Here is a 23,274-nt window from a genome sequence, read left to right as displayed (position 1 = left end):
TGTAGTAAATCTCAAGTCTGTCCAGTTGGTGGCAGTACGTTTATGCAAGGTGTTCTGATGGCATGCTTAACCCCGGTGAAGAAGAAACGGAAGGAAGAACAAAATTAACGAAGAAGAAAAACGTCAGTTGATTTTCAGCTACTACCAGTAAAGGCGGTTACAAATTTGAGTTATATGATGAAGTTGAGTTCCTTCTTAATTATATCTGGGGGCTTCATTGGCACGTTTAACTACTACTAGACTAGCTAGTCTGTATTTGCTAGTACTGTAGCATTGCCTCTACACAGTACTAGTAGTACTGGTACATCACCCCTCGTCATTTTGGCTAGATTAGCTAGCTAGCTCTAGCAAGGTTAACTTGGCTCATGATACATAAGTGAACGCACTGGCTGGCTCATCAAGCTGAAAAAGACAATCAAAATGCAAGACGACTGGTTATAAAATCAGTCCGCCCCTTCTCGGTAAGTCTAACCCATACTGTAGAATTACAAATACACCTAGCCTAGTACCTAGCTAACAGAATGCCAGTCAAGAAGTATTACTGCTAGATAGATAGAGCTAGCTACTTGGAAAAAGTCGCTACAGTACGACGAGTATTTGTCCTCGATGATGGACTGATGGCCCTACAGGATTGAGTGTATTGCATATTACATAACATGGAACCCATTTTGATTGAAGGCTTGTAGCTGTTCTCTCTATGGTGACACCTGATCGTTAACCTGATATATTAGCTAAGTTAGACAGTACTAGTGTCACTGTCAGCTGTGTCTGACATTGAACAGACAGGTCCGAGCAAGTCAATGCTACTAGTTTCGTTTTTGCGCTTGGGTTGGCAGCATTATCATATGTATCTGCGTGCAACCGGCGTTACAAGCTGCATGCGTTTTCAATAACAGAGTAAATAATAATAATTTACGTCCATTCATATATTGTCGAGGCACTACTTAAGTACTGTTAATTATAACGTAACTAACTGTATGTTGCTGCCTAATTTGATGATTCATGTTCACTTCGCTCTAGATAGGTCTGCGTTGTATTGTCGGGCTACAGCAGTGTGTCTATGTAGGTAAAATGTCACCGTCAAGTGCTAGCAACGCATAGTCATACTTGCCTTCCAACGTGAGTCATGCCCATATCTCCATGACCGGGTTTGCACGTAAAATAAAAGTTAGAATCAAGCTAGCTATCCCCGTATGACACCCAATATGTAATAGACTGAGCACACAGACCATGCATTGTAGTCTTTCCTAATCACCTTTGACGTGAGACAGCCTAATTTGCGCAGCTACTGATCCAAGTGGGTGTGTCCTATTAGAGTCAAGACTGTTCTCCCATGCCTGTCTAAGCCAAGTAGCTGAACCGTTAACTGTTAATGGCAGTAATATAGTCGCAAACGATTTCAGAAGTACTTGCCCAGAACAGTATGTACTTGGTTTGCATTACTACATAGGGTGATTTACTAGCTACTTACCAGCAAATCTTCAAGACTGTCTGGCATGGCAACAGCCAAATGGTTTTAGATTTGGACTTTTCAACTGGGATATATGGAATTGCCACTAATTTAAGTCACTGGGGTTCAAGCCTACACATATTTCCTCATTCTTCATTCTGTTGCGAGCTGAGGACAATAACCGGGTGAGAATTATGTACAACTATTTGATTTAGTTATATAGTCTATTTTATAAGGACAAATGTATCCCAAATAATTGTCTTTCAATTACCAATTAATATTGCAAGATGTTTGAGTAACTGTCAGGGAAGTAAAATTGTCCATGTGAACAGTTTAACAAGGAACAGCAGTGCTTTCCCTCGCTGAGCTCTGAAGGTGACTCGAGTCGCAGCTGCTCTGGGTCTCTCATTCTTTTTGACTTCTCCATGAATAATATTTGTGGTTTATAATTATTAAGGTAGACGATCTGAAATTGATCAAGTTTGTTACTAAGTCAAATTTTCAGGTTTTAGGCATATGTACATATTCAATTTGAAATTGGAGTCTGAATGAAAAGGTTTTTGTTCTTGGATGACACCCGACACTTTAAACTCAGAGCCAAAAGCTCAGAGAGAGAGAGACGTCCTACTGGCTGGGAAATTAGGTGGTGTTGCACGTACTTCATACTGCATGTGCTGTTGGACATACCTTATGCATTTGTTTCCACCAAGACTGTAATCCCATTTGGTCACAAGTAGTTACCTAGCCCCCGTCCTTTTTATTAGATCTGGCAAATCACTTTTTCTTTGAATTTGGGATTCCGTTTGTTATCACAGGGTTGCATATTTGGAAGTCTAAATGGTTTTCACCATGTGTACTGTACTAAATTGAGCTGGTTTAGCTTTCTGAGTTCCTGAAATTTGGTCTTGCCTCAAGTCTCCATCTTCTTCACCTATTATTTCTTCAATTCCATCATAGAGTAATAACATGCTTGTTGTCTTTCAATGAATGCATATTGAAAGTCCAGTTGAAAGGGTTCTGGAAAAGGCCTCTCTTTACACCATGTGTGAGACTAAAGGTTAGAGTAGAGCCTGTTGTTAAGGCAGCATCACACCACCATTTTGGAATGAGCAGAATGTAGTAAGCTGAACACTGCTGTCATTCTTGCAAGGGGCCGATCGAAACCACTTTACTTTTAAATAATGTGTTCAAATGTTTACAAACACAAATGACATTCAATGATTCTGCGTGTCAAGACTGTTAACCAAAACTAAACCTTACTTTGTCATGTCTTTGTCTCTGTCTTTTAGTGCAATGTCTCTGGTTTTTACGAGACCCAATACCAACGCTATCGGCAAGAAGGACAAAAGACTAATGGCAGAGGTGAACGCTTCCCCGTTAAAACATTTTGTGACAGCCAAGAAGAAGATCAATGGCATCTTTGAGCAGCTGGCTGCCTACATCAAAGAGAGTTCATCCTTTTTAGAAGGTAATTTACTACTCTATCTTGACTCTCTCATATTGGTGTCTTAAATCTAAGCAAGCTTTGGACTGCTATTTGTGTAGCCGTCGACAATGTATAGATTATTTACCGTACATTCAGGTTTCTTTAACAACCTTGAATTGTGTCGAATGATGTTATCAGGAAGATTAGATATTGAAATCAACATTTTGCGCCAGAGGTAGACCATCTGTTTTATGTGCTGCTAGACTATATTTCCCTCAACAACAAAAAAACTGTAATGTATGACATTCTACCAAACTGTGCAAACAACGTCAATGTAAAAAAATATACTTCAGTGTAAAAAGAACCAATGGGTACAGTCCTTGTCCTGCACATGCCGGTTCCACAAGGGAATGCTGTATGCGTGATCAAATTGAAGTCATGGGACTGACTTGATTTAAACTCTAATGAAATGTACTGGCACATGATACCGTTGTGTTTTCATAGGTATTAACTATCTTTTGAAGTTGAATACTCATGTACATGTTTACATGACATCAAAGATCCACTTGTTTTGTTTTAGACACGTATAAGAACGATGAGCTGGACCCAGTCACCACGGAGGAGCAGGTTCAGGAGGTGAGAGGTTATCTCTCCAAAGTGTCAGGGATTGGAGAGGTGCTAGCCCGCAGGCACATGAAGGTGGTCTTCTTTGGAAGGTGCGTCTGCCACACCACACACAGCTGTACTCTTCTACTGTTCCCAGCATGTCCTTACTTATTCCTTTGTCTTGTTAGTTCAAAGAACAGTTACTCGACAGGATCATTCATCAAACTGTGAATAAGATCTGTTTTCGCTTTCCAGAACGAGTAACGGGAAAAGCTCTGTGATCAACGCCATGCTGTGTGACAAAGTGCTGCCCTCGGGGATAGGCCACACCACCAACTGCTTCCTACGTGTGGAAGGCACAGATGGACACGAGTCCTTCCTGCTCACCGAAGGCTCTGAGGAGAAGAAGAGTATCAAAGTGAGGATTTCACCAATACGTGTTCTCAAGACTCATGAAACTCCTATGAAATTCCAGTTTCCAAGTTAGTTCGTAAATGTAGTGCAGACTCTGCACAGCATTTATGGCACGTGATTAGGATGGACTTACCCCTCTTCTTAGACACGTTCATACCCAGTTGCCTTTGGGGACTCAAACGGCCCTTTCATTTACCAATCCAAACTTCTATTAGACATTCTAATTACCGTTACGCAAGAAAGAGGATCCAGCTATAGAAGGAACTAATGTGATTAATGCACAGCCAGGGCACTATCTTATCTACACGTTCATGATTGGAACCAAACAGAGATCTGTCACAAACGGTTTTGCTAAGCCTTTGTTGCTTGAGTGAACAGTGAGGAGCCTTGTAAGCCAATAGTCTGCTGTCACACTACTGAGACTCTCACAGCAGTTAGTCAGCTATTTTTGATAATGCCATTTGGAAAGGGTCATGTAAAGAAGCCTTTTATATCTCTGACCAGGCATTGTGTTGTGATTTTCAGTTGTCATCTGTGTTGGTATAGAACACGTACTTTGAATAGCTCTAATAATATTTGTATAGTCTTCTATTACTACTAAAAGCTTGTAGTATGGTCTCCCACTTCCTCAAGTACCACCGCTATGTGCTGGTTTTTCACCTCAGTGTTTTCTTAAGCTTATGGTTAGGTTTTCTTAAGTTCTCCTTCATGCTAGTTCCTTACAGGTTCTCTGGAGTCATATTGCCGGCCTTGACTCTCATGCTCCCTGTGTGTCAGTATGGAAGTGACCAGAGCTCATTTTGGTTTAGTTAGGAGTTGGCTCTGCCAGTTGAAAATGTGCCACACTTGCTTATGCAACATGTGACTTGGCTCAATAAAGCTGTATTTTGGTGTCTTGGTGAAAGAGGTTTTCTTGTCGAAAAGACATGAAGAGGTAGATGGATTTTTTCAAGCATTTCAGTAAACTGTTATAATTATGCAAATGGTAGATAATTGTACACATTTTCCCAAATGTGTCCAAACCTTTGACTGGTACTGTAAGTCACCCTGGTTCTAACATCTGCAGACCCACTCACAGCCACCGCGAGCAGGTCAGAGGTGTTGTGTTTCTGCACTGTCATGGCCGTGGCCTAGATAGAAGCCGTATCTCAGGGACCGTGGTTCATGTGGTGTCACCACACACGTCTGACCAACACACCCCCTAAATGTCATCTAAGCCGTAGCCAAACATAGTTACAACAGAAAGCGTAGACTAGAGTCCAATCGAATGTCTTATCAGGGTCCACATTCCTTGTGTTTGCTGGTTTTCCCAGGCTGCTTCTTATGGAAACGAAACTTGAGTCATTTCCTCTTTCATCTGTTCTCCATTTTGCACAAATTGTGTTTGATATAGCTTTACCCTCTAGAATATGCAACGAGACAAATGGATTGTCATCTATTTCCATACTGTTTTTATAATCTTACGTAACAATGGCATAAAGATCAATAAGCCTGGAGTCAAATGTGGTCACAAATAGTTTCATAGAATGTCTCCTTCAAACACTACTATATGACTTTTCTTTGTCTCTCAGGGTCAGTTTAGCTAATCCCATTTAAATGAATACAATTGCAGCGTACCTAAATAATTTTTGAGTTAGTTATTTAATAATACCAAGTTCACACTCAGTTTCGTGGAGATCGCCAACGAAAGCCCAAAATCATACCAGAGCTCGCTCCTGTGAGCGACGTTCGCAATGCATGATCCACCAAGACGCGATTTGCTGGAATAATTTCATACAATCAAGTCAACAGACATCATTGCATCAATCTTGGATCGACCTCAACAGCACTTTGTCTGCCACCACTCCCCCACCCCTCCTCCTCTTCCAGACTGTGAACCAGCTGGCCCACGCTCTACACCAGGACGAGGACCTGGATGCAGGCAGTCTGGTGTGTGTCATGTGGCCAAAGGCCAAGTGTGCCCTGCTCAGAGACGACCTGGTGCTGGTGGACAGGTGAGAGACATGCTTCTGAAGCTCCTCACACACGCCCAAGCAATATTTGCCCTCATCGCAACTGTTAATTAGCTTGGTATCACAGATCTTAAGGTTGTTGTTCACCATTAACTCTGAAAACATAAGGCTCTGCATCAGGTTTGTGGGATGTGATTAGATTGATTATTTTAGGTAGTACTTTCCCTTGATTCCCTCAAAATGTTTCTGGTGGTCTGTCTGCTTGTCTGAAGTGGGCTGTGTTCTGTCTGCCTCCCCAGCCCTGGCATCGATGTCACCACAGAGCTGGACAGCTGGATCGACAAGTTCTGTCTGGATGCCGACGTCTTTGTTCTAGTGGCCAACTCAGAATCCACTTTAATGCAGACGGTGAGAGAGGATTTGAGGCTTTTATTTCTATGTTTTTGTGTTATACTCTTGTCGGTTTCAATCTGTAGTACTGGCGTGTTTCATTAAAGAAGTTACTTTTGAAATAAATGTAATTCCTTATCAAAAAATAAAAACCGTGAACTTTTTAACCCAACTATTATATGTCTCCAGGAGAAGTCGTTTTTCCACAAGGTCAACGAGCGCCTCTCCAGTCCCAACATCTTCATCCTGAACAACCGCTGGGATGCGTCTGCCTCTGAGCCTGAGTACATGGAGGAGGTGGGTTAGCTTCACTCTCTGAGCCTGAGTACATGGAGGAGGTGGGTTAGCTTTACTCTCTGAGCCTGAGTACATGGAGGAGGTGGGTTAGCTTCACTCTCTGAGCCTGAGTACATGGAGGAGGTGGGTTAGCTTCACTCTCTGAGCCTGAGTACATGGAGGAGGTGGGTTAGCTTCACTCTCTGAGCCTGAGTACATGGAGGAGGTGGGTTAGCTTTACTCTCTGAGCCTGAGTACATGGAGGAGGTGGGTTAGCTTTACTCTCTGAGCCTGAGTACATGGAGGAGGTGGGTTAGCTTTACTCTCTGAGCCTGAGTACATGGAGGAGGTGGGTTAGCTTTACTCTCTGAGCCTGAGTACATGGAGGAGGTGGGTTAGCTTTACTCTCTGAGCCTGAGTACATGGAGGAGGTGGGTTAGCTTTACTCTCTGAGCCTGAGTACATGGAGGAGGTGGGTTAGCTTTACTCTCTCTGAGGTGTCTGGTAGTCTGTTTACCTTATACGTTGTAAGTGATACTATGGTATAGTTTACCCTTTGGGCTTATGCAACTCAAGAGGTTGGTTGAGTGATAGCTATAGCTAAATGTTCATTTACGGTTTGGGGACATTGTGCACGTCACGTGGACAAGAACCCACAGTGGCTTATACTGATGACACTCCCTTTAGATTAGACAGCCATGTGATCCTCTTAGGAGACTGAAGCCTGCTAGACTTAGTGACAGTGATGGTTGCCTCAGGTAGGGTTGCACTTGGACTTGACCGTTCTTCCTTGGACATGTTGACTTTTCTTTCCACTGTACAGTCGTGGCCATACTACCAATACTTTTGGCCACGGCTTTACAGTATACATTGGCCAATTATACAGGAGGAACATGAGGATAACATTTGCAGTGGCCTCTTAAATGTTACCCTTCTGTTCCTCACTCAAAACTGTCCTTCTCAACTTTTTTTATTTTTATGAAACAAAACGGTGCAGTGGTCTCAACTTTCTTTTTCCCAGAGCTGTGTGTGTTTGGCTGACATCTCCCTGCACGTCTGCCCCCCCCCCCTCCCCCCACTCCCCCCAGGTGCGGAGGCAGCACATGGACCGCTGCTCTGGGTTCCTGGTGGATGAGCTGGGCGTGGTGGACCGGGCCCAGGCCAGCGACCGCATCTTCTTCGTCTCTGCCAAGGAGGTTCTTCAGGCTCGAGTCCAGAAGGCCCAGGGCATGCCAGAGTCAGGTACACAACACACACACGTACACACAAACACACACACACACACACATCAGGTACACAACACACACACGTACACACAAACACACACATACACACACACATAAGGTACACAACACACACACGTACACACAAACACACACATACACACACACATAAGGTACACAACACACACACGTACACACAAACACACACACACACATCAGGTACACAACACACACACGTACACACAAACACACACGCACACATCAGGTACACAACACACACACACACACGTACACACAAACACACACCGTTTGTGAGACTTGCTCTTCTCCGTTCAGGTGGGGCTCTCGCTGAAGGTTTCCAGGCCAGAATGTTTGAGTTCCAGAACTTCGAGAGGCGCTTTGAGGTAAGATTAGCTGCAAGTATTGGAAACCGAAATACCAGCAAGCCACATCGCTATGACACACTTATATACACCACATCAGCATGTCCAAGAGAGATACTATAATCTGTCCTTTTGATTGGTGTGTCTGCAGGAGTGTATCTCCCAGTCGGCTGTGAAGACCAAGTTTGAGCAGCACACCGTGAGGGCCAAGCAGATCTCTGAAGCCCTGCGGCTGATCATGGACTCTGTCCACGTGGCCGCACAGGAGCAGAGGTGAGGCCCAGAGTCACACCCACTTCCCACGATGCATCTGAGAGGGAGCTTCACAGTGTAGCAGCACGTCAAGGCTGTGGAGCTCGTCCCATCAAGCTCCTGGCACCAGCGTTCCCCCGACCTCATCAATCACAGAATCTGGCCCTTCAACACACCCAATGAGAGCAGGGCATACATGTGTCATTGGACCAACAGTGTGTTGAGCTATGCAAATCCTGTTTTTCCGTATTCCGTACGTGAAATATTCCAGTACATTAGTTTGATCATGTGATGCATAATAGACTACAGTATTTATATGGCTGGGGGGGGGGGATCCTTGTTTTAAACTAAATCTCATGTGATGGTGACTGCTCAGGATCCACTGTATGGAGACCAGAGAGGACCGCCAGGACAGGATGGAGTTCATCGACAAACAGCTGGACCTGCTGACACAGGACTGCAAGAGCAAGATCAAGAAGATCACGGAGGAGGTGGAGAGACAGGTGTCCAACGCCATGGCCGAGGAGATCAGGAGGCTCAACGTGCTGGTGGACGACTTCCACCTGGACTTCCACCCCTCACTGGTGGTCCTCAAGGTGTACAAGAATGTAAGGGGGTGTCATTAGAACTGTAGAGGCAGGCGCACACACACACACACACCAACAAAGATACACAGGCGTGGTCAGAAGCCCATGCTTGGCACAGCTTTGCTGTTCTCCTAAACGAATGCTCTCACAGCCTGGAATAATCTCCTGTTGTTGTCTTGTTGAGTGGAGGTGTAAATAGGCCCCTCTTCAAAAACAATGTTGCTGGGGTCTCTAAGGCCTCTGGCTCCAGCTGGTGTTGTCCCCCCCCCCCCGGAACATTCCTCTCACAAAATCTCATTTGTGTCACATGATGACCTGTTCCTGTCTGGTCAGGTCTGGAATGTGGAATCTGAACTGTGTGGTGTTTAGCATTCTTTTCTCCCGAGGCAGAGGGCAGTACTAGAGGTAGGTAGTTATCCCAACCCACTGACATAGTCCATGTCCAAATACCCTAACCAGCCTGACGATTAGATGAGTTGGGATTGTGACAGGCTGTCGAAAGACATGTTGCAGGCAAAAATGACGTCAGCCAGTTACTTTTCTATGAAGAGAATAGCTTTCAGAGCGATCCTGAAGCTGTGTTGAGGGGACCCTGATGGCTCTGTTCTCGGGTTTCAGGTCAGGTAGTACACTCAGATTGAGAAACAAATCTGGCCTGCAGCCTTTGTGCTTTTCACATTAAATGATGTCATTAGTGGAATTTAAGTGAGTGTGTACCTTTCTTTTGGTATTTAATTTCTTGGAAAGCTTTAAGGATTTGATGTGCTTATCGGGCTTATAGTTTGACATTGCATTGTTCCCAACAAACACAAAAAGGTCTTGTGCTTTAAGGGATATTCTACACACATATGGACACAGTGAACTGTACAAGTAGGTTGAATGAAGGTTAGTCACCAGTGCTGTGTGTGTGTGTGTTGCAGGAGCTCCACAGACACATAGAGGATGGTCTGGGCAGGAACATGTCTGAGAGGTGTTCCACAGCCATCACTGCCGCCCTGCAGACCACCCAGACCGACATGATCGGTACGTACAGCAAGATGCCCTCAAGGGGGGAGTGGGGGTCCTCACCAGGCTCATGTCATTGCCAGCTAACATCTCCCTCCCTCCCTCCCTCCGTCCCTCCCTCTCCCGTCCAGACGGGCTGAAGCCCCTGCTGCCAGGCCCGGTGAGGGAGCAGGTGGACAAGCTGGTGCCCCGCCAGTGCTTCAGCCTCAGCTACGACCTGGCCTGCGACAAGCTGTGCTCCGACTTCCAGGAGGACATCGGCTTCCACTTCTCCCTGGGCTGGACCATGCTGGTCAACCGCTTCCTGGGGCCCAAGAACACGCGGCGAGCCCTCATGGGCTACAACGACCAGGTTGCTCACCATTCAGTCTGTGGGGATGTAAACCAATGTTTTCTGAAGAGTTGTGTTGCCTCCTCGTTCTTAGTGAGGTGAATATGGAGTAATCCCAGCTGATTGTGTCTCTCCCCCTCCCAGGTTCCGCGCCCCATGGCCCTCACTCCAGTCAGCACCAGTATGCCCCCCTTCCCCCAGAACTCCATGACCCAGGAGGAGCTCATGGTCTCCATGGTGACCGGCCTGGCCTCCCTCACTTCGCGCACCTCCATGGGCATCATCGTGGTCGGTGGTGTGGTACGTAGACAGAGAACACGCTGTGCATCTGGGAAAAGTCGGGAGTGAAAAATGTGAATCAGTTATTCCTGGTGTTGAAGCTCATCAAGTATTCTCTGTGTGTGTGTGTGTGTGTGTGTGTATGTGTGTGTGTCAGATCTGGAAGGCGGTGGGCTGGCGTCTGATCGCCCTCTCGGTGGGGCTGTACGGCCTGCTGTACGTGTACGAGCGTCTCACCTGGACCACCAGGGCTAAGGAGCGAGCCTTCAAGCGTCAGTTTGTGGAGTACGCCAGCGAGAAGCTGCAGCTCATCGTCAGCTACACCGGCTCCAACTGCAGCCACCAGGTCCAGCAGTGAGTGGACACAGCAGCTGGGAACTCCCATTTATATATCTTTCTCCATCTCACCCAGATTCATTGTCTAGTTTGTTCATATCTAGTTGGAGGTGTCCCCCCCCCCCCCAAGTTGATGTTCATTTTATGTAAATTCTCAGTTTCCACTCTTCTATCCTCATATGCCACTAAGATCCGTCGGCCTGTTTGGTAGCTTTAGCTTAGCCCCTCCTGCCCTCATTTTATCTTGTCCCTGTATGTTTACAACATTATCAGGGTGGAGGTTGCTAAAGCTGGTTAGTGGACCCACTGGCCAGTCAATCTGCCACACAGTGTTATGTAAGACATTTGATCTAGAACGCCATGTCTTGGAGTGGATCCTGGTGGCTCACTCCTGCCTTCTAGTGGAGACACGAGGGACTGACAGCGCTGAACAACATTCTGCTTTAGAGCTGCTCTGCTGCCTCTTGAGCATGGAGCATGTTGTTACTGGACAAGTGTACTCAAACTGACTTCACCCCTGCTTCCATGACCCCTGCTGTTTGTGTCTGTCAGGGAGCTTGCGGGCACCTTTGCCCAGCTGTGCCAGCAGGTGGACGTGACCCGGCAGAACCTGGAGGATGAGATCACTGACATGAACACCAAGATTGAGCTACTGGACACACTGCAGAGCAAGGCTAAACTGCTCAGGTAAAACAGAGGCACTGAGGAAGAAAACAAATGGCAGCTTCTGCTTATTATCTTAAAACTACAATTCAGTCTCAACTCCAGACTTCATTTGTACGAGTAGATGTAACAATGTCCCCCAACCAAGAACATGCTTTAGGCTTTTTAAGTCTGCAAGTATTACCTGTCACCAAGCATGATGTGTTGGATGTGGGGGTGTGTTTGTGTGTGTGCAGGAATAAGGCAGGCTGGCTGGACAGCGAGCTGAACATGTTTACCCAGCAGTACCTGCATCAAGGCCGGTAGATACCATCACCCCCGCTCCCAGACGCTCAGTGGAAGGATGGACCGTGCAGGGTCATAACCATGGAAAAGACCTAGTGTGTCCTGTGTATGAGCAAAGAGAAAGCCAGAGTACATGAGAGAAAGTGAGGGTCATCGCTACTAAGACAAACGCCTCCCCAAGTCATTCACTCTCTCATGGCCATTATAGGAACCATCTTTTTCTTGCTTATTGTTTTGCTCGTTTGAGGAGAATATTTTTTTATCAGTGCTTTTTATAGAAGTGGGAGTTTATTTGACACCAAATATTGTTCGGTCATGCAAGTTGTGTAGAGCAAAGAGGCTAGATGTATTATTTTGTGTAACTGATGTACAGTCATGCCTTTGAATATGGAAGTGCCACCCTAAAAAATGCACCCTAAAAGAAGGAGATTGAAAAAATGACTCCTGTCATTTTGTAAATAGCACGGAATTCCAGAAGTATAGATTATTTATTCCTATGAATTACAATACTACTGCATACTTTGTGGTTACGATATGGTTTGTGGTCATGAAATGACACTGTCTGCATGAACAAACTCACATGATACATTGACATGGTATTGGGCTGTCCCATGCAAGGTCTGGCTTGGTTTGAATGCACTCACATGCCTTTTTGGGCTCATGTTTCTGCCATGCCTACTTTATTTCATCCTTAGTTTGATAGAAATCAGGGTGTGTCAAAAAGAAAAATATGCTCTGTAACTGTCCAATCGGTCGCCTGATGCACTTTCACCAATCATGGTGGAGAAGTTGTAGTGTTGTATCCATATATGGGCATGGCCTGGTTGGATACAGCTCGGTTGTCTGGCAGATGTATGTCTTAGTTTCTAGTCTCCAGTTAAGATGTATTCAAAATAGCAGGTAGGAAGTAAACAATAAAGAAAGCTTGTCAAACACTATACTTTTATAGAAACCCATATATTACCAACCTCATTGGAAGTTCTTCACCTGAACTGCACTATGTGGAATTCCTAGGTCATGACCGTTTAGAAAGAGCTGTCTTCCGTATGCTTATGAATCAAATTTGTATGATTGATGGGATAAAAAAATGAACTTGCACATCTTTTTAGATGTCCATGGACAGTTCGTTTGAGTTCGCCCATGTTGTAACAACTGAGTGTGTTCAAGCAGAATTTATTGAAGCGTCATTTCAGCAAACAAATCAAATTGTTTGCATATTAAAAGCCTTGACCCAAACAGGTGACATGAAGAGGAATGAAGGTACAGGACAGATACTCACTGTGTAGGCATATACAATAGAATGATGCATACAGGCATTAGCACTATCTACTGAATGGCATATTTATTAACTTACATGTGTTTTTCAATCTCCTTGTCTGTTAACATTGTTATTTGTCCTTCAGGTGTAAAGCAGTGTGGGCTGATGCTGTTTCTGCTCAGTCTGGCTCAAGCAGCTGCATTCTTTAACTGTATTAATAAGGATATCATGTACATGTTTGGCACCTTTATTGTAAATTACATTTTCTTTGAGTCCAGTTTCTGGCTATCTTGTTTATTTGTTTTGTTAATTTAACAAAAACAATGAAGCATCTGCTTAAACCAAACTGTAAATAAGCAACAGCTAAAGTCTCTTATGTTGGATTGTGTTTGTGCCAAGTGATGGAGGAAGGCTACTTCAGCAGATCACTCTGGAGCCCAAATGTGCACTTTATACTTTGCTGCTGTTTTTTCTGCTGTTTTATTTGTTTAATTTTTGTACTTAATTTCTGCTTTCTGTATTGTTTCCCAATAGCAGAAAGAAGTCAGAAAACATGTTTGGGTAGACACAAGAAGGTTTAAGATAGATTGTAACATGTAGATATGCATGCAGTGACTATTGTGATTTGTTGTCATGTTAACCGATACATTAATCAATATAAAGATGAGTAATAAAGTTGACATTAGGAAAACCTATAGTCTTGTAAAGGAGTCATAGTTTCACCCTGTCCTACACTCAATGCTGTGATTTATATAAAAACTTTATAGTAGTAGTGACATGTCTTGCTAGCTGACCTAGTACCATTGCTACGCACTTGATTTGTGACCAAGACTGGTTGAGACGGTCTGTTTAAACCAGGCCTGGACTGGTAATCTGGCATACCGAGCAAATGCCCGGTGAGCCGACGCACTTGGGGCCGATATATTTTATATGTATATGTATATATATATATATATATATATATATATATATATATATATATGTATATGTTCATCTTTATTTATTTTTTTGGGGGGGGGGGTTAAGCTCATGTCTGTAGGCACAGTGGTCTCTGTTGTCAATTTTCGTGTGTCTCTGTGTACCATAATACTGAAACACACTATATTGATTTATTATACATCCTGTTTTCATTTGAATCATTTGACATAAACTGTTCATGTGCATGAACACAAATCAATGCATTCTGTAGACCATCAGGGTTTAGGACTGGACTTAAGAATGACACTTGATGGCCATGAAGTAAACCAACACTTTCCCCTATTTTATTAAAGCAACAGAGAAACATAACATTGAGTCATTGAGGAAATAGTTATATGAACATACATACAGTACACAGTTCTGTTTTTAATTGGGTGGAAGGGTCAGTGGGTATGATAATCCTAGATATTTACTTGTTGGATTTGAAAATGTATTTACAATTATGTATCAAAACATATAATCACTGACCATATGGAAACGAGAGTTACCGTAAGTATATAACCAAACATGTCATTTCAGCTATTCGGCAGTCAGATGGCTGAGCGGTTAGGGAATCGGACTAGTAATCTAGATTGATTTCCAGCCATGCCAAATGACGTTGTGTCCTTGGGCACTTCACCCTACTTGCCTTGGGGGAATTGTCCCTGTACTTACTGTAAGTCGCTCTGGATAAGATATACAATTATAGTAAATTATGGTATAACTCATTTTTAGTGTGAATCTAATAAGGGATAGTACAAGGTTAACTCAAATATGTTCCACCTCACATGGTGAACAGTAGGTAACCACTAAAGGTGCTGTGATTGTTGTCACTATCATATATCCTTGAGTTATGCCACAGTTTAAGGAAGACAACATCTCCTTCCTCCAGCAGTAGTGAGGCTCCATTAGAGGAGGTCCCATGACCAGAAGGTTGGTGCTGATAGGCAAGGAATATATGTTGTCCATTCCTCACCAAGACTGCAGCCGATGGATGTGAAGAGTGCCCAGTTGCACCTATGTAGAACTGAAACTGGTAGGCCCCTCTTACTGGTGCAATAAAGAAACCTGTGTAAAATATACTTTTTATTATTCTGTAGGGTCAAACTAGAAAGAATGCACAGTGGTTCATATCTACAACCATGTTTATATTTTTTGGGGGGGCAATGTACCCCCATACCTGTGTCTGGGTTGTAAGCTCTGCCTATGTTGGTGATGACGTGTCTGAAGATCAGATTGGTGTGGGTGTTGAAGGGTCCAACGAATCCAGAGGCTGAGGCCAAAAGGGAGGCTGAGAACGCCACCTGTCTGTCTGGGACACAACAACATCACAGTCATCTATGTGACATAAGCAGGTTACCTGTACATATACACCAGTATTTGTATAGCCTAAACACTGCTACCTTAAACAACAGGTATCCAAGATATCCCATCGCCTTACCTTGGTTGTTCCTCTTCAGAGCTTCCACCTGGCCTTCAGTGATGTTTGACCTGGTTCTAATGGAGTCAAGGACTTCTGCTTGTGCTGTAAGGGAGATATATTGTTATTCCATGGACAAACATGTAAATACGTTGCAATATAGTACAGTAAGCTGTTTCTATAAAATGTATCTTCATAAACTGTCTGACATTTGGACACAAAACATTGCAAAGCTTTTCATGTAATGCCTGCTACATTATACTGTAAAAGATACATCAGTTTAATTCCATGACATCCGATTGTCTTACCTTGGTTGGTCCTCTTCAGAGCTTCTACCTGGCCTACAGTGGAGGTCAGGACTGCTGCTTGTGCTGTTAGTGATGACTGTAGTTTATATTTGGGCAAATACAGTATAGTTTGCTGTTTTTATCAAATATCTCTTCATAAAATACCTTCAATCTCATTCTTTGTCTTTTCCTCCATTGCCTTCAGCTGAAGTTTCTGTGCTGCAAAGACACGGGTGCAACACCATCATTGAACAGAAACACTGGAGCAGAAACACTGGGAACAGAAACAAACCAGTCCCTACTTAGTTACCATCATTTTCTTTCTTCAAATGTGTCATCTCGACTCTCTGCTCTGCCAGCATAGCGCTCATCTCTCTCAGCACGGTATGGATGTCAGGCTGACAGGTCTGTTGGGAGCGCGCTCCCTGGGTCCTCATCTCCAGAACCTCTTGAGGGATGTCATTCCCAATGACTCCATCTACAGTGTCTCCCTGAGCCTGTGTCCAACACAGACAGCCGCACAGCAACGCCAGCACAATCACAGTGGTCTCCATTGTTGTTCTTGATCTTATAATGTTTTATCTCTGTCTAACTTGATCCTTTTTATACCCTCTCCTCACTTGTTTAACCATTGCCAGCTGATATGTAAGACACGTGCAGTGTATGATAACAGCTGTGCCAATATTTTCTATTTGTAGTAACATACATACTGTACATTGCAAAAGCAAATGTGCTCCTGCACCTTTACTATCTAAGTTTGTGTACTAAAACTAGTCTTAGGTGTAAAGACTGAAAGGTTTTGGCATGTCATGGTTGTCACATTAGTGCAATGTAAATGATTGTGTAATATAAAATACTATACTATAAAAATGATCAAACAAGAATTAACATTATACTGATGTGACAATAGGCCTACATACTGAAAAATCATATTTACAGTCAAATTCATATTTACGATTGCTTCTCAGTGAGATTATATTGTGCTAAGATATTTGTGGGTAGGGAGAGAAAAATGTATGCTTTTTAGAAGTTATTTTAAACCTTATATTTTACGTGACATTATCAAGAAGGTGCATGGACAAAATCATGGATGGACAACATCTACCAGCACCCCTCTAGTCCTGTTTAGGTAATACCTCCCCCTGTTTTTATTCTTTACAGATTCAAAATTTGGGATATATTTATCGAGATCTAGTTCAGGTGTTGTTACCTGATTGTTTTTATTTGTTCATCAGTGCATTGCCATGGTGAAGCCAATGGCATATTTCCTATTGAACAATCTGTATAGTGATATTATTGCTGCTGCTGTGAAGGTTGGTCTTTGTCCTCGACACCCTTATTTTATTGAGGAAACAAAGAGAAAAACAGATCATTCCTTGAACTGACGATCATTAATGTACAAAATAAGATAAGCAATCAGTTTAGGAGCAAGTTCTTCTATAAATATTTTTTCAACATGTAGATTGTTTTTAGAGAATGTGTCCCCCAAATTTTTGTGTAGAATTATTTTTGTAAAATAACTTGTTCAACATGTCTTTTTTCGACCTATCGGAACTTTTATTTTGAAACCTTTTTTCGAAATGGGAAATGAAGAATGGCAAGCAATGACAATAAATAATAAACATCTGCTTAAACCAAACTGTAAATAAGCAACAGCCAAAGTCTCGTATGTTGGATGGTGGTTGTGCCAAGTGATACAGGAAGACTACTTCAGCAGATCACTCTGGAGTCCAAATGTGGACTTTATACTTTGCTGCTGTTTTTTCTGCTGTTTTGTTGGTTTCATTTTGTTCTTAATTTCTGCTTTCCATATTGTTTCCCAATAGCAGAAAGAAGTCAGAAAGTATGTTAAATGTTTGGATAGACACAAGAAGGTTTAAGCCTGATTGTAACATGTAGATATGCATGCAGTGACCATTGTGATTTGTTGTGCTGTGACTCATAATAATACAACATTGTACAAAGTTGGTAACCACTGAATGAACCATGGTGATTACAATAGTAAACATCATCTTCAAGCCCAGTTTTACAAAGATGTTGTAGTTGAAGTGACACTGCATTGGAGGCATCCACAGTTACTGACTTGTCTTGCTAGCTGACCTAGTACCATTACTACGCTCTTGATTTGTGACCAAGACTGGTTGAGATGGTCTGTTTAAGCCCATGTCTGTGGCACAGTGGTCTCCATTTTCAATGTTCTTGTAATGTGTCATGTGTTTCTATGTTACATTACATGCATTTGTGTCTCTCCTTCATATATTTTCTCTTCAGCTATTTAACTATTGCCAGGTGATACCATAATACTGAAACACACTATATTGATTTATTATACATCCTGTTTTCATTTGAATCATTTGACATAAACTGTTCATGTGCATGAACACAAATCAATGCATTCTGTAGACCATCAGGGTTTAGGACTGGACTTAAGAATGACACTTGATGGCCATGAAGTAAACCAACACTTTCCCCTATTTTATTAAAGCAACAAAGATAAATAAAACATTGAGTTATTGATATAATAGTTATATGAACATACATACAGTACACAGTTCTGTTTTTAATTGGGTGGAAGGGTCAGTGGGTATGATAACCAGGACTTATTCTAGATATTTACTTGTTGGATTTGAAAATGTATTTACAATTATGTATCAAAACATATAATCACTGACCATATGGAAACGAGAGTTAAGTATATAACCAAACATGTCATTTCAGCTATATAGCTAGGCAGTTATAGTACATTATGGTATAACTTGTCTTTTTGTGTCAATCTAATAAGGGATAGTACAAGGTTAACTCAACTATGTTCCATCTCACATGGTGAACAGCAGGTGACCACTAAAGGTGCTGAGGTGGCTTTCATCATCATATATCCTTGTGTTGGTCCACAGTTTAAGGAAGACAACATCTCCCTCCTCCAGCAGTAGTGAGGCTCCTTTAGAGGAGCTCCCATAACCAGAAGGTTGGTTCTCATAGGCAAGGAATATATGTTGTCCATTCCTCATCAAGACTGCACCCGAGGCATATGAAGAGTGCCCATGTGCACCTATGTAGAACTGAAACTGGTAGGCCCCTCTTACTGGTGCAATAAAGAAACCTGTGTCAAAGAATGTTTTTATTATTCCGTTGAAAATAGGGTCAAACTAGAAAGAATGCACAGTGGTTCATATCTACAACCATGTTTATATTTTGTTTTTGGGGCAATGTACCCCCATACCTGTGTCTGGGTTGTAAGCTCTGCCTATGTTGGTGACGACGTGTCTGAAGATCAGATTGGTGTGGGTGTTGAAGGGTCCAAGGTGTCCAGAGCCTGAGGCCAAAAGGGAGGCTGAGAACGCCACCTGTCTGTCTGGGACACAATAACATCACAGTCATCTATGTGACATAAGCAGGTTACCTGTACATATACACAGTATTTGTATAGCCTAGACACTGCTACCTTAATTGAACAACAGGTAATGAAGATATCCAATCTATTTACCTTGGTTGTTCCTCTTCAGAGCTTCCACCTGGCCTTCAGTGATGTTTGACCTGGTTCTAATGGAGTCAAGGACTTCTGCTTGTGCTGTAAGGGAGATATATTGTTATTACATGGACAGACATGTAAAGACATGTTGCAATACAGTATAGTAAGCTGTTTCTATAAAATATATCTTCATAAACTGTCTGACTGTTGGACACAAAACATCGCAACGCTTTTCATGTAATGCCTGTTACATCATACTGTAAAAAATACATTAGTTTAATTCCAAGATATCCAATCTCCTTACCTTGTTTGGTCATCTTCAGAGCTTCCACCTGGCTGACAGTGGAGGTCAGGACTGCTGCTTGTGCTGTAAGTGATGACTGTAGTTTATATATGGGCGACTACATTATAGTTTGCTATTTTTGTCAAATATCTCTTCAAAAAATACCTTCCAACTCTTTCTTTGTCTTTTCCTCCATCGCCCTCAAATATGTAATCTCGACTCTCTGCTCTGCCAGCATAGCGCTCATCTCTCTCAGCACGGTATGGATGTCAGGCTGACAGGTCTGTTGGGAGTGCGCTCCCTGGCTCCTCATCTCCAGAACCTCTTGAGGGATGATTCCCAATGACTCCATCTACAGTGTCTCCCTGAGCCTGTGTCCAACACAGACAGCCGCACAGCAACGCCAGCACAATCACAGAGGTCTCCATTGTTGTTCTTGTTCTTGTAATGTTTTATCTCTGTTAAACTTCATCCTTTATATAACCTCTCCTCACTTGTTTAACCATTGCCAGCTGATATGGAATTCAACTGCAGTTTATGATAACAGCTGTGCCAATATTTTGTAGTTGTAGTAATATACAGTATAGTGTATGTTAAACACCCTTATTTTTTTGAGGAAACAACATGAAAAAGATATCACATCTTGAACTGATGATCATTCAAGTACTACATCAGATAAGCAATCAGTTCAGGAGCATGTTTTTCATAAATATATTTTAACATGTAGATGCTTTTTGAAATAATGTGTTCCCCCAAAAATGTATGTGTAGATTTTATTTTGTAAAATAAGTTGTTCAACCTATAGAATTCTTTCGTAAATATGTTATCTTCCTTTTTTCCACACACAGTGAAAGAAGAGGAGATGGGAGGGAGGGGAGCCCCCTGTTTTATGATAAGCATAAAACAGAGTAGATTAAAGCAGAGCAGAGTACAATATTATTGTATTGAGTATTGTAGAGTCCTCATGATGTACTCATCAATGATGCAATCTTGTTTTTAACTTTTTTTTCCCAAAACCAAAATCAACCTTTAAAACCTTTTTCTAATCTTTTTTAGAAAATATTATTTTCAATCTTTAGAAAACTTTCTCCAAAAATATGCTTTCGACTTTTCGAAACTTTTATTTCAAAATATTTGCGTGTAGATTATTTCGAAACAGGGAAAATGAAGAATGGCAAGCAATGTTAGTAATGTACAGTACAGTGATGTTATTGCTGCTGCTGTGAAGGTTGGTCTTTGTCCTCAACACCCTTATGTCATTGAGGAAACAAAGAGAAAAACTACGGTGGCCCTAAAGTGCAAAACACACCCCCTAATATAGTACATCCCCCAAATGAAAACACTCCGCCCGAATACGAGTCAACTCCCCCCGAATTGGATGACTTATTCACCTCTCCCCAATACAAAAATACGTTCCCCCAAATGGAAAACGACATTACATTAACTCAAAAACACAGTACATTAACTTTGAACGGAAAGGGTAGGTACTACACTTCAGCGCTGATTGGATGCAGTAGGCTAACTAACAAGATAAGAAATTGATCGACAGAAGTACAAAATACAATAGCCTGTTAGAGTTACGTGCACCAGGAGATTTGTTTGACTATCGAAGAATATAGCAAACAGTAGGATACTTATGGAAAAGTATTGCGTGTTAAATGTAAAAATCGATACAATTTACAAAGACTGTGCAGATTTTCCTTTTTACGTGTAGATTTTTTTTCGTGTAAAATAATTGTAGAATTTTTTCAACCTGTCTGTTATTAAAAAAATACATCTTTTCAACCTGTATAAGCTTTTTTTCGAAACAGGAAAATGAAGAATGGTAAGCAATGGCAATAAATAACAAGCATCTGCTTAAACCAAACTGTAAATAAGCAATAGCCAAAGTCTCGTATGTTGTATGGTGGTTGTGCCAAGTGATAGAGGAAGACTACTTCCAGCAGATCACTTTGGAGTCCAAACGTGCACTTCATACTTTGCTGCTGCTCTGAACGTTGGTCTTTGTCCTCAACACCCTTATTTTATTGAGGAAGCGAAGAGAAAAACAGATCATTCCTTGAACTGATGATCATTCAAGGACTAAAAAAGATAAGCAAACATATTTTCGTTGTTTTTTTCAACATGTAGATTTTTTTTTCAAAAGTCTGCAGATTTTCCGTTTTACGTGTAGATTAGTTTTAGTTTTGTAAAGAAATGTGTTCAACCTGTACACATTTTTTTCAAACCTTTTTTTTGTTGATATTTTTTCAGCCTTTCGAAACTTTTTGTTCATACACAGTGAAAGGAGAGAAGAGGGGAGAACAAAGAATCCTAAAACTGAATACTGTATTTTTCAGATTATTAGCCACCGCACCCCAGGGAGCTTTCAGTTAATTAATCGGAGTACAGGCCGCACTGGAGTACAGGCCTCACTGGAGTACAGGCCTCACTGGAGTACAGGCCGCACTTCATCAACGATACCGTAACGCCAGTTAGCATTGAGCAGAGCAATGCTCAGACCTGTTTATTATCTCAGAAATGCTTTATCATTGGGCAGCTTGCATAGCCATCTAACTAGACAAAATTTCCAATCAGGGTGAACACTCAAACAATCCAAACAATTCTAAGCTAATGCCCTTAACTTCGTAGCTTTTTAGTTTGCCGCGGGGTTTACAGCAATGTGTAACACACTTCGGCTGTGGATAGTATGTCCAGAAATAAAGCCAAATCACTCATTTGGTGGCAAAATCCATTGTTATGAAACTTTAGTTAGAACAATTTTTTCAAAAATAATTTTTCAACATGTAGAAACTTTTTGTCAAAAATATTTGTTACAATCTGTCAAAACTTTTTTTTCAGCTTTTCGAAACTTTTTGTTCACACACAGAGTGAAAGGAGAGGAGAGAGGAGGAGATGGGAGAGGAAGAGAGGGGACAATAGAGAAGTTGAAAAGTTTTTTCGAAAATACATTTTCAATCTGTAGAAACTTTTTTGGAAAATGTATTTTCAACCTTTTGAAACTTTTACTTTGAAACCTTTTTTTGAAACGGGAAATTAAGAATGGCAAGCACTGACAAGGAATTATATTGATTACACCAAATACAGATTAAAACTAAAGTAACAAGCCTGGATTTACAATTTTACAAGTATAAAGTATAGTTAATTGAAAGTAAAGTAAAGTTGTCAGTAAAGTAAGTTGTCAGAAAAATGAATAGTGAAGTAAAGTACTGATGCCAGAAAAATCGACAATAACAAAGTATTTGTACGTTATTTCCATCTTTGCTGAGATTTCAATACAAAAGAAAACACAGGTGAAAGGAAATCATGCTAACAAGCAAACTGAAACCACTCAACAAGACACAGGTGAAAGCAATTAGGTAGAGAACCATAAGGGAAAACTAGTCTACACATAAAACAAGGGCATGGCTATGACAAGGCCTACATTTATATATAAAAAGAGTGCTCTTGCTAACATGGCTATGCTGTCTGTGACTACAGTCTCAGTCATAACCCAAATGACGTTCCTGCTCAGTATTTGAAAGTCTCCCATTTATAAAGATGATGTTACACTGTTCAAACAGTAATTAAGCCAGTAATGAACAGAGGACCACTGAGCCCCTTTTATGGTCCCCAGACTCATTTGCATGTTAATTATTATTAGCAGTGAAGGGAAACAAGCTCTCACAGTCAAATTAGCAACTTCATCACCCCCAGTCTCCTCCACACACACCACCACCCCACGCACCCTTTTCAGGTTTTG

General features: G+C 41.9%; 3 protein-coding genes across 4 annotated transcripts; 1 reads left to right on the top strand and 2 right to left on the bottom strand.

Moving 5' to 3' along the window:
• The first annotated feature begins 84 nt into the window (after positions 1-84).
• mfn2 (mitofusin 2) lies at positions 85-13,811 on the top strand. Of its 2 annotated transcripts, none has more exons than XM_084681396.1 (17): positions 85-461; positions 2,740-2,918; positions 3,457-3,592; positions 3,738-3,900; positions 5,766-5,890; positions 6,148-6,256; positions 6,428-6,535; positions 7,603-7,756; positions 8,074-8,141; positions 8,272-8,393; positions 8,749-8,980; positions 9,880-9,982; positions 10,096-10,316; positions 10,440-10,595; positions 10,732-10,928; positions 11,463-11,597; positions 11,810-13,811. In XM_084681396.1, the coding sequence occupies exons 2-17, from the start codon at positions 2,744-2,746 to the stop codon at positions 11,877-11,879; spliced, it is 2,274 nt and encodes a 757-aa protein (XP_084537522.1). In that variant the 5' UTR covers positions 85-461; positions 2,740-2,743; the 3' UTR covers positions 11,880-13,811. The 2 variants fall into 2 exon arrangements, with proteins under 2 accessions (XP_084537522.1, XP_084537520.1); XM_084681394.1 differs by lacking the exon at positions 85-461 and adding an exon at positions 1,366-1,635.
• A 1,046-nt stretch (positions 13,812-14,857) lies between these two features.
• On the bottom strand, positions 14,858-16,334 carry LOC146252287 (uncharacterized). The gene is made up of 5 exons (XM_084679024.1): positions 16,091-16,334; positions 15,946-15,999; positions 15,515-15,598; positions 15,254-15,385; positions 14,858-15,141 (listed from the first exon to the last, which is right to left on the bottom strand). Exons 1-5 carry the CDS (start codon positions 16,332-16,334, stop codon positions 14,858-14,860), a joined length of 798 nt encoding a protein of 265 aa, XP_084535150.1.
• Positions 16,335-18,406: 2,072 nt separating this feature from the next.
• Positions 18,407-20,539, bottom strand: LOC146252286 (complement C1q-like protein 2). The gene is made up of 5 exons (XM_084680347.1): positions 19,698-20,539; positions 19,554-19,616; positions 19,265-19,348; positions 19,001-19,132; positions 18,407-18,880 (listed from the first exon to the last, which is right to left on the bottom strand). Exons 1-5 carry the CDS (start codon positions 19,882-19,884, stop codon positions 18,597-18,599), a joined length of 750 nt encoding a protein of 249 aa, XP_084536473.1. The 5' UTR covers positions 19,885-20,539; the 3' UTR covers positions 18,407-18,596.
• Positions 20,540-23,274: the final 2,735 nt, after the last annotated feature.

Source organism: Hypomesus nipponensis, chromosome 18, assembly GCF_054491055.1.
Source record: "Hypomesus nipponensis isolate SF chromosome 18, ASM5449105v1, whole genome shotgun sequence".
NCBI lineage: Eukaryota > Metazoa > Chordata > Actinopteri > Osmeriformes > Osmeridae > Hypomesus > Hypomesus nipponensis.
This window is presented reverse-complemented; position numbering and strand designations above follow the sequence as displayed.

What these genes read in the sequence shown, in the direction of transcription:
- LOC146252287 (XM_084679024.1), bottom strand. Translation starts at nt 16,334, where the DNA reads ATGGAGACCACTGTGATTGTGCTGGCGTTGCTGTGCGGCTGTCTGTGT. An exon ending in GACAAAGAATGAGATTGAAG is followed by an intron (nt 15,599 to 15,945) that starts GTATTTTATGAA and finishes TCTCCCTTACAG; the next exon opens with CACAAGCAGAAGTCCTTGAC. An exon ending in AGCTTACAACCCAGACACAG is followed by an intron (nt 15,142 to 15,253) that starts GTATGGGGGTAC and finishes TATTTTACACAG; the next exon opens with GTTTCTTTATTGCACCAGTA.
- LOC146252286 (XM_084680347.1), bottom strand. Translation starts at nt 19,884, where the DNA reads ATGGAGTCATTGGGAATCATCCCTCAAGAGGTTCTGGAGATGAGGAGC. An exon ending in TCTGAAGAGGAACAACCAAG is followed by an intron (nt 19,133 to 19,264) that starts GTAAATAGATTG and finishes ATTGTGTCCCAG; the next exon opens with ACAGACAGGTGGCGTTCTCA. An exon ending in AGCTTACAACCCAGACACAG is followed by an intron (nt 18,881 to 19,000) that starts GTATGGGGGTAC and finishes TCTTTGACACAG; the next exon opens with GTTTCTTTATTGCACCAGTA.
- mfn2 (XM_084681394.1), top strand. Translation starts at nt 1,511, where the DNA reads ATGGTTTTAGATTTGGACTTTTCAACTGGGATATATGGAATTGCCACT. An exon ending in GACCTGGTGCTGGTGGACAG is followed by an intron (nt 5,891 to 6,147) that starts GTGAGAGACATG and finishes CTGCCTCCCCAG; the next exon opens with CCCTGGCATCGATGTCACCA. An exon ending in CCAGGGCATGCCAGAGTCAG is followed by an intron (nt 7,757 to 8,073) that starts GTACACAACACA and finishes TTCTCCGTTCAG; the next exon opens with GTGGGGCTCTCGCTGAAGGT.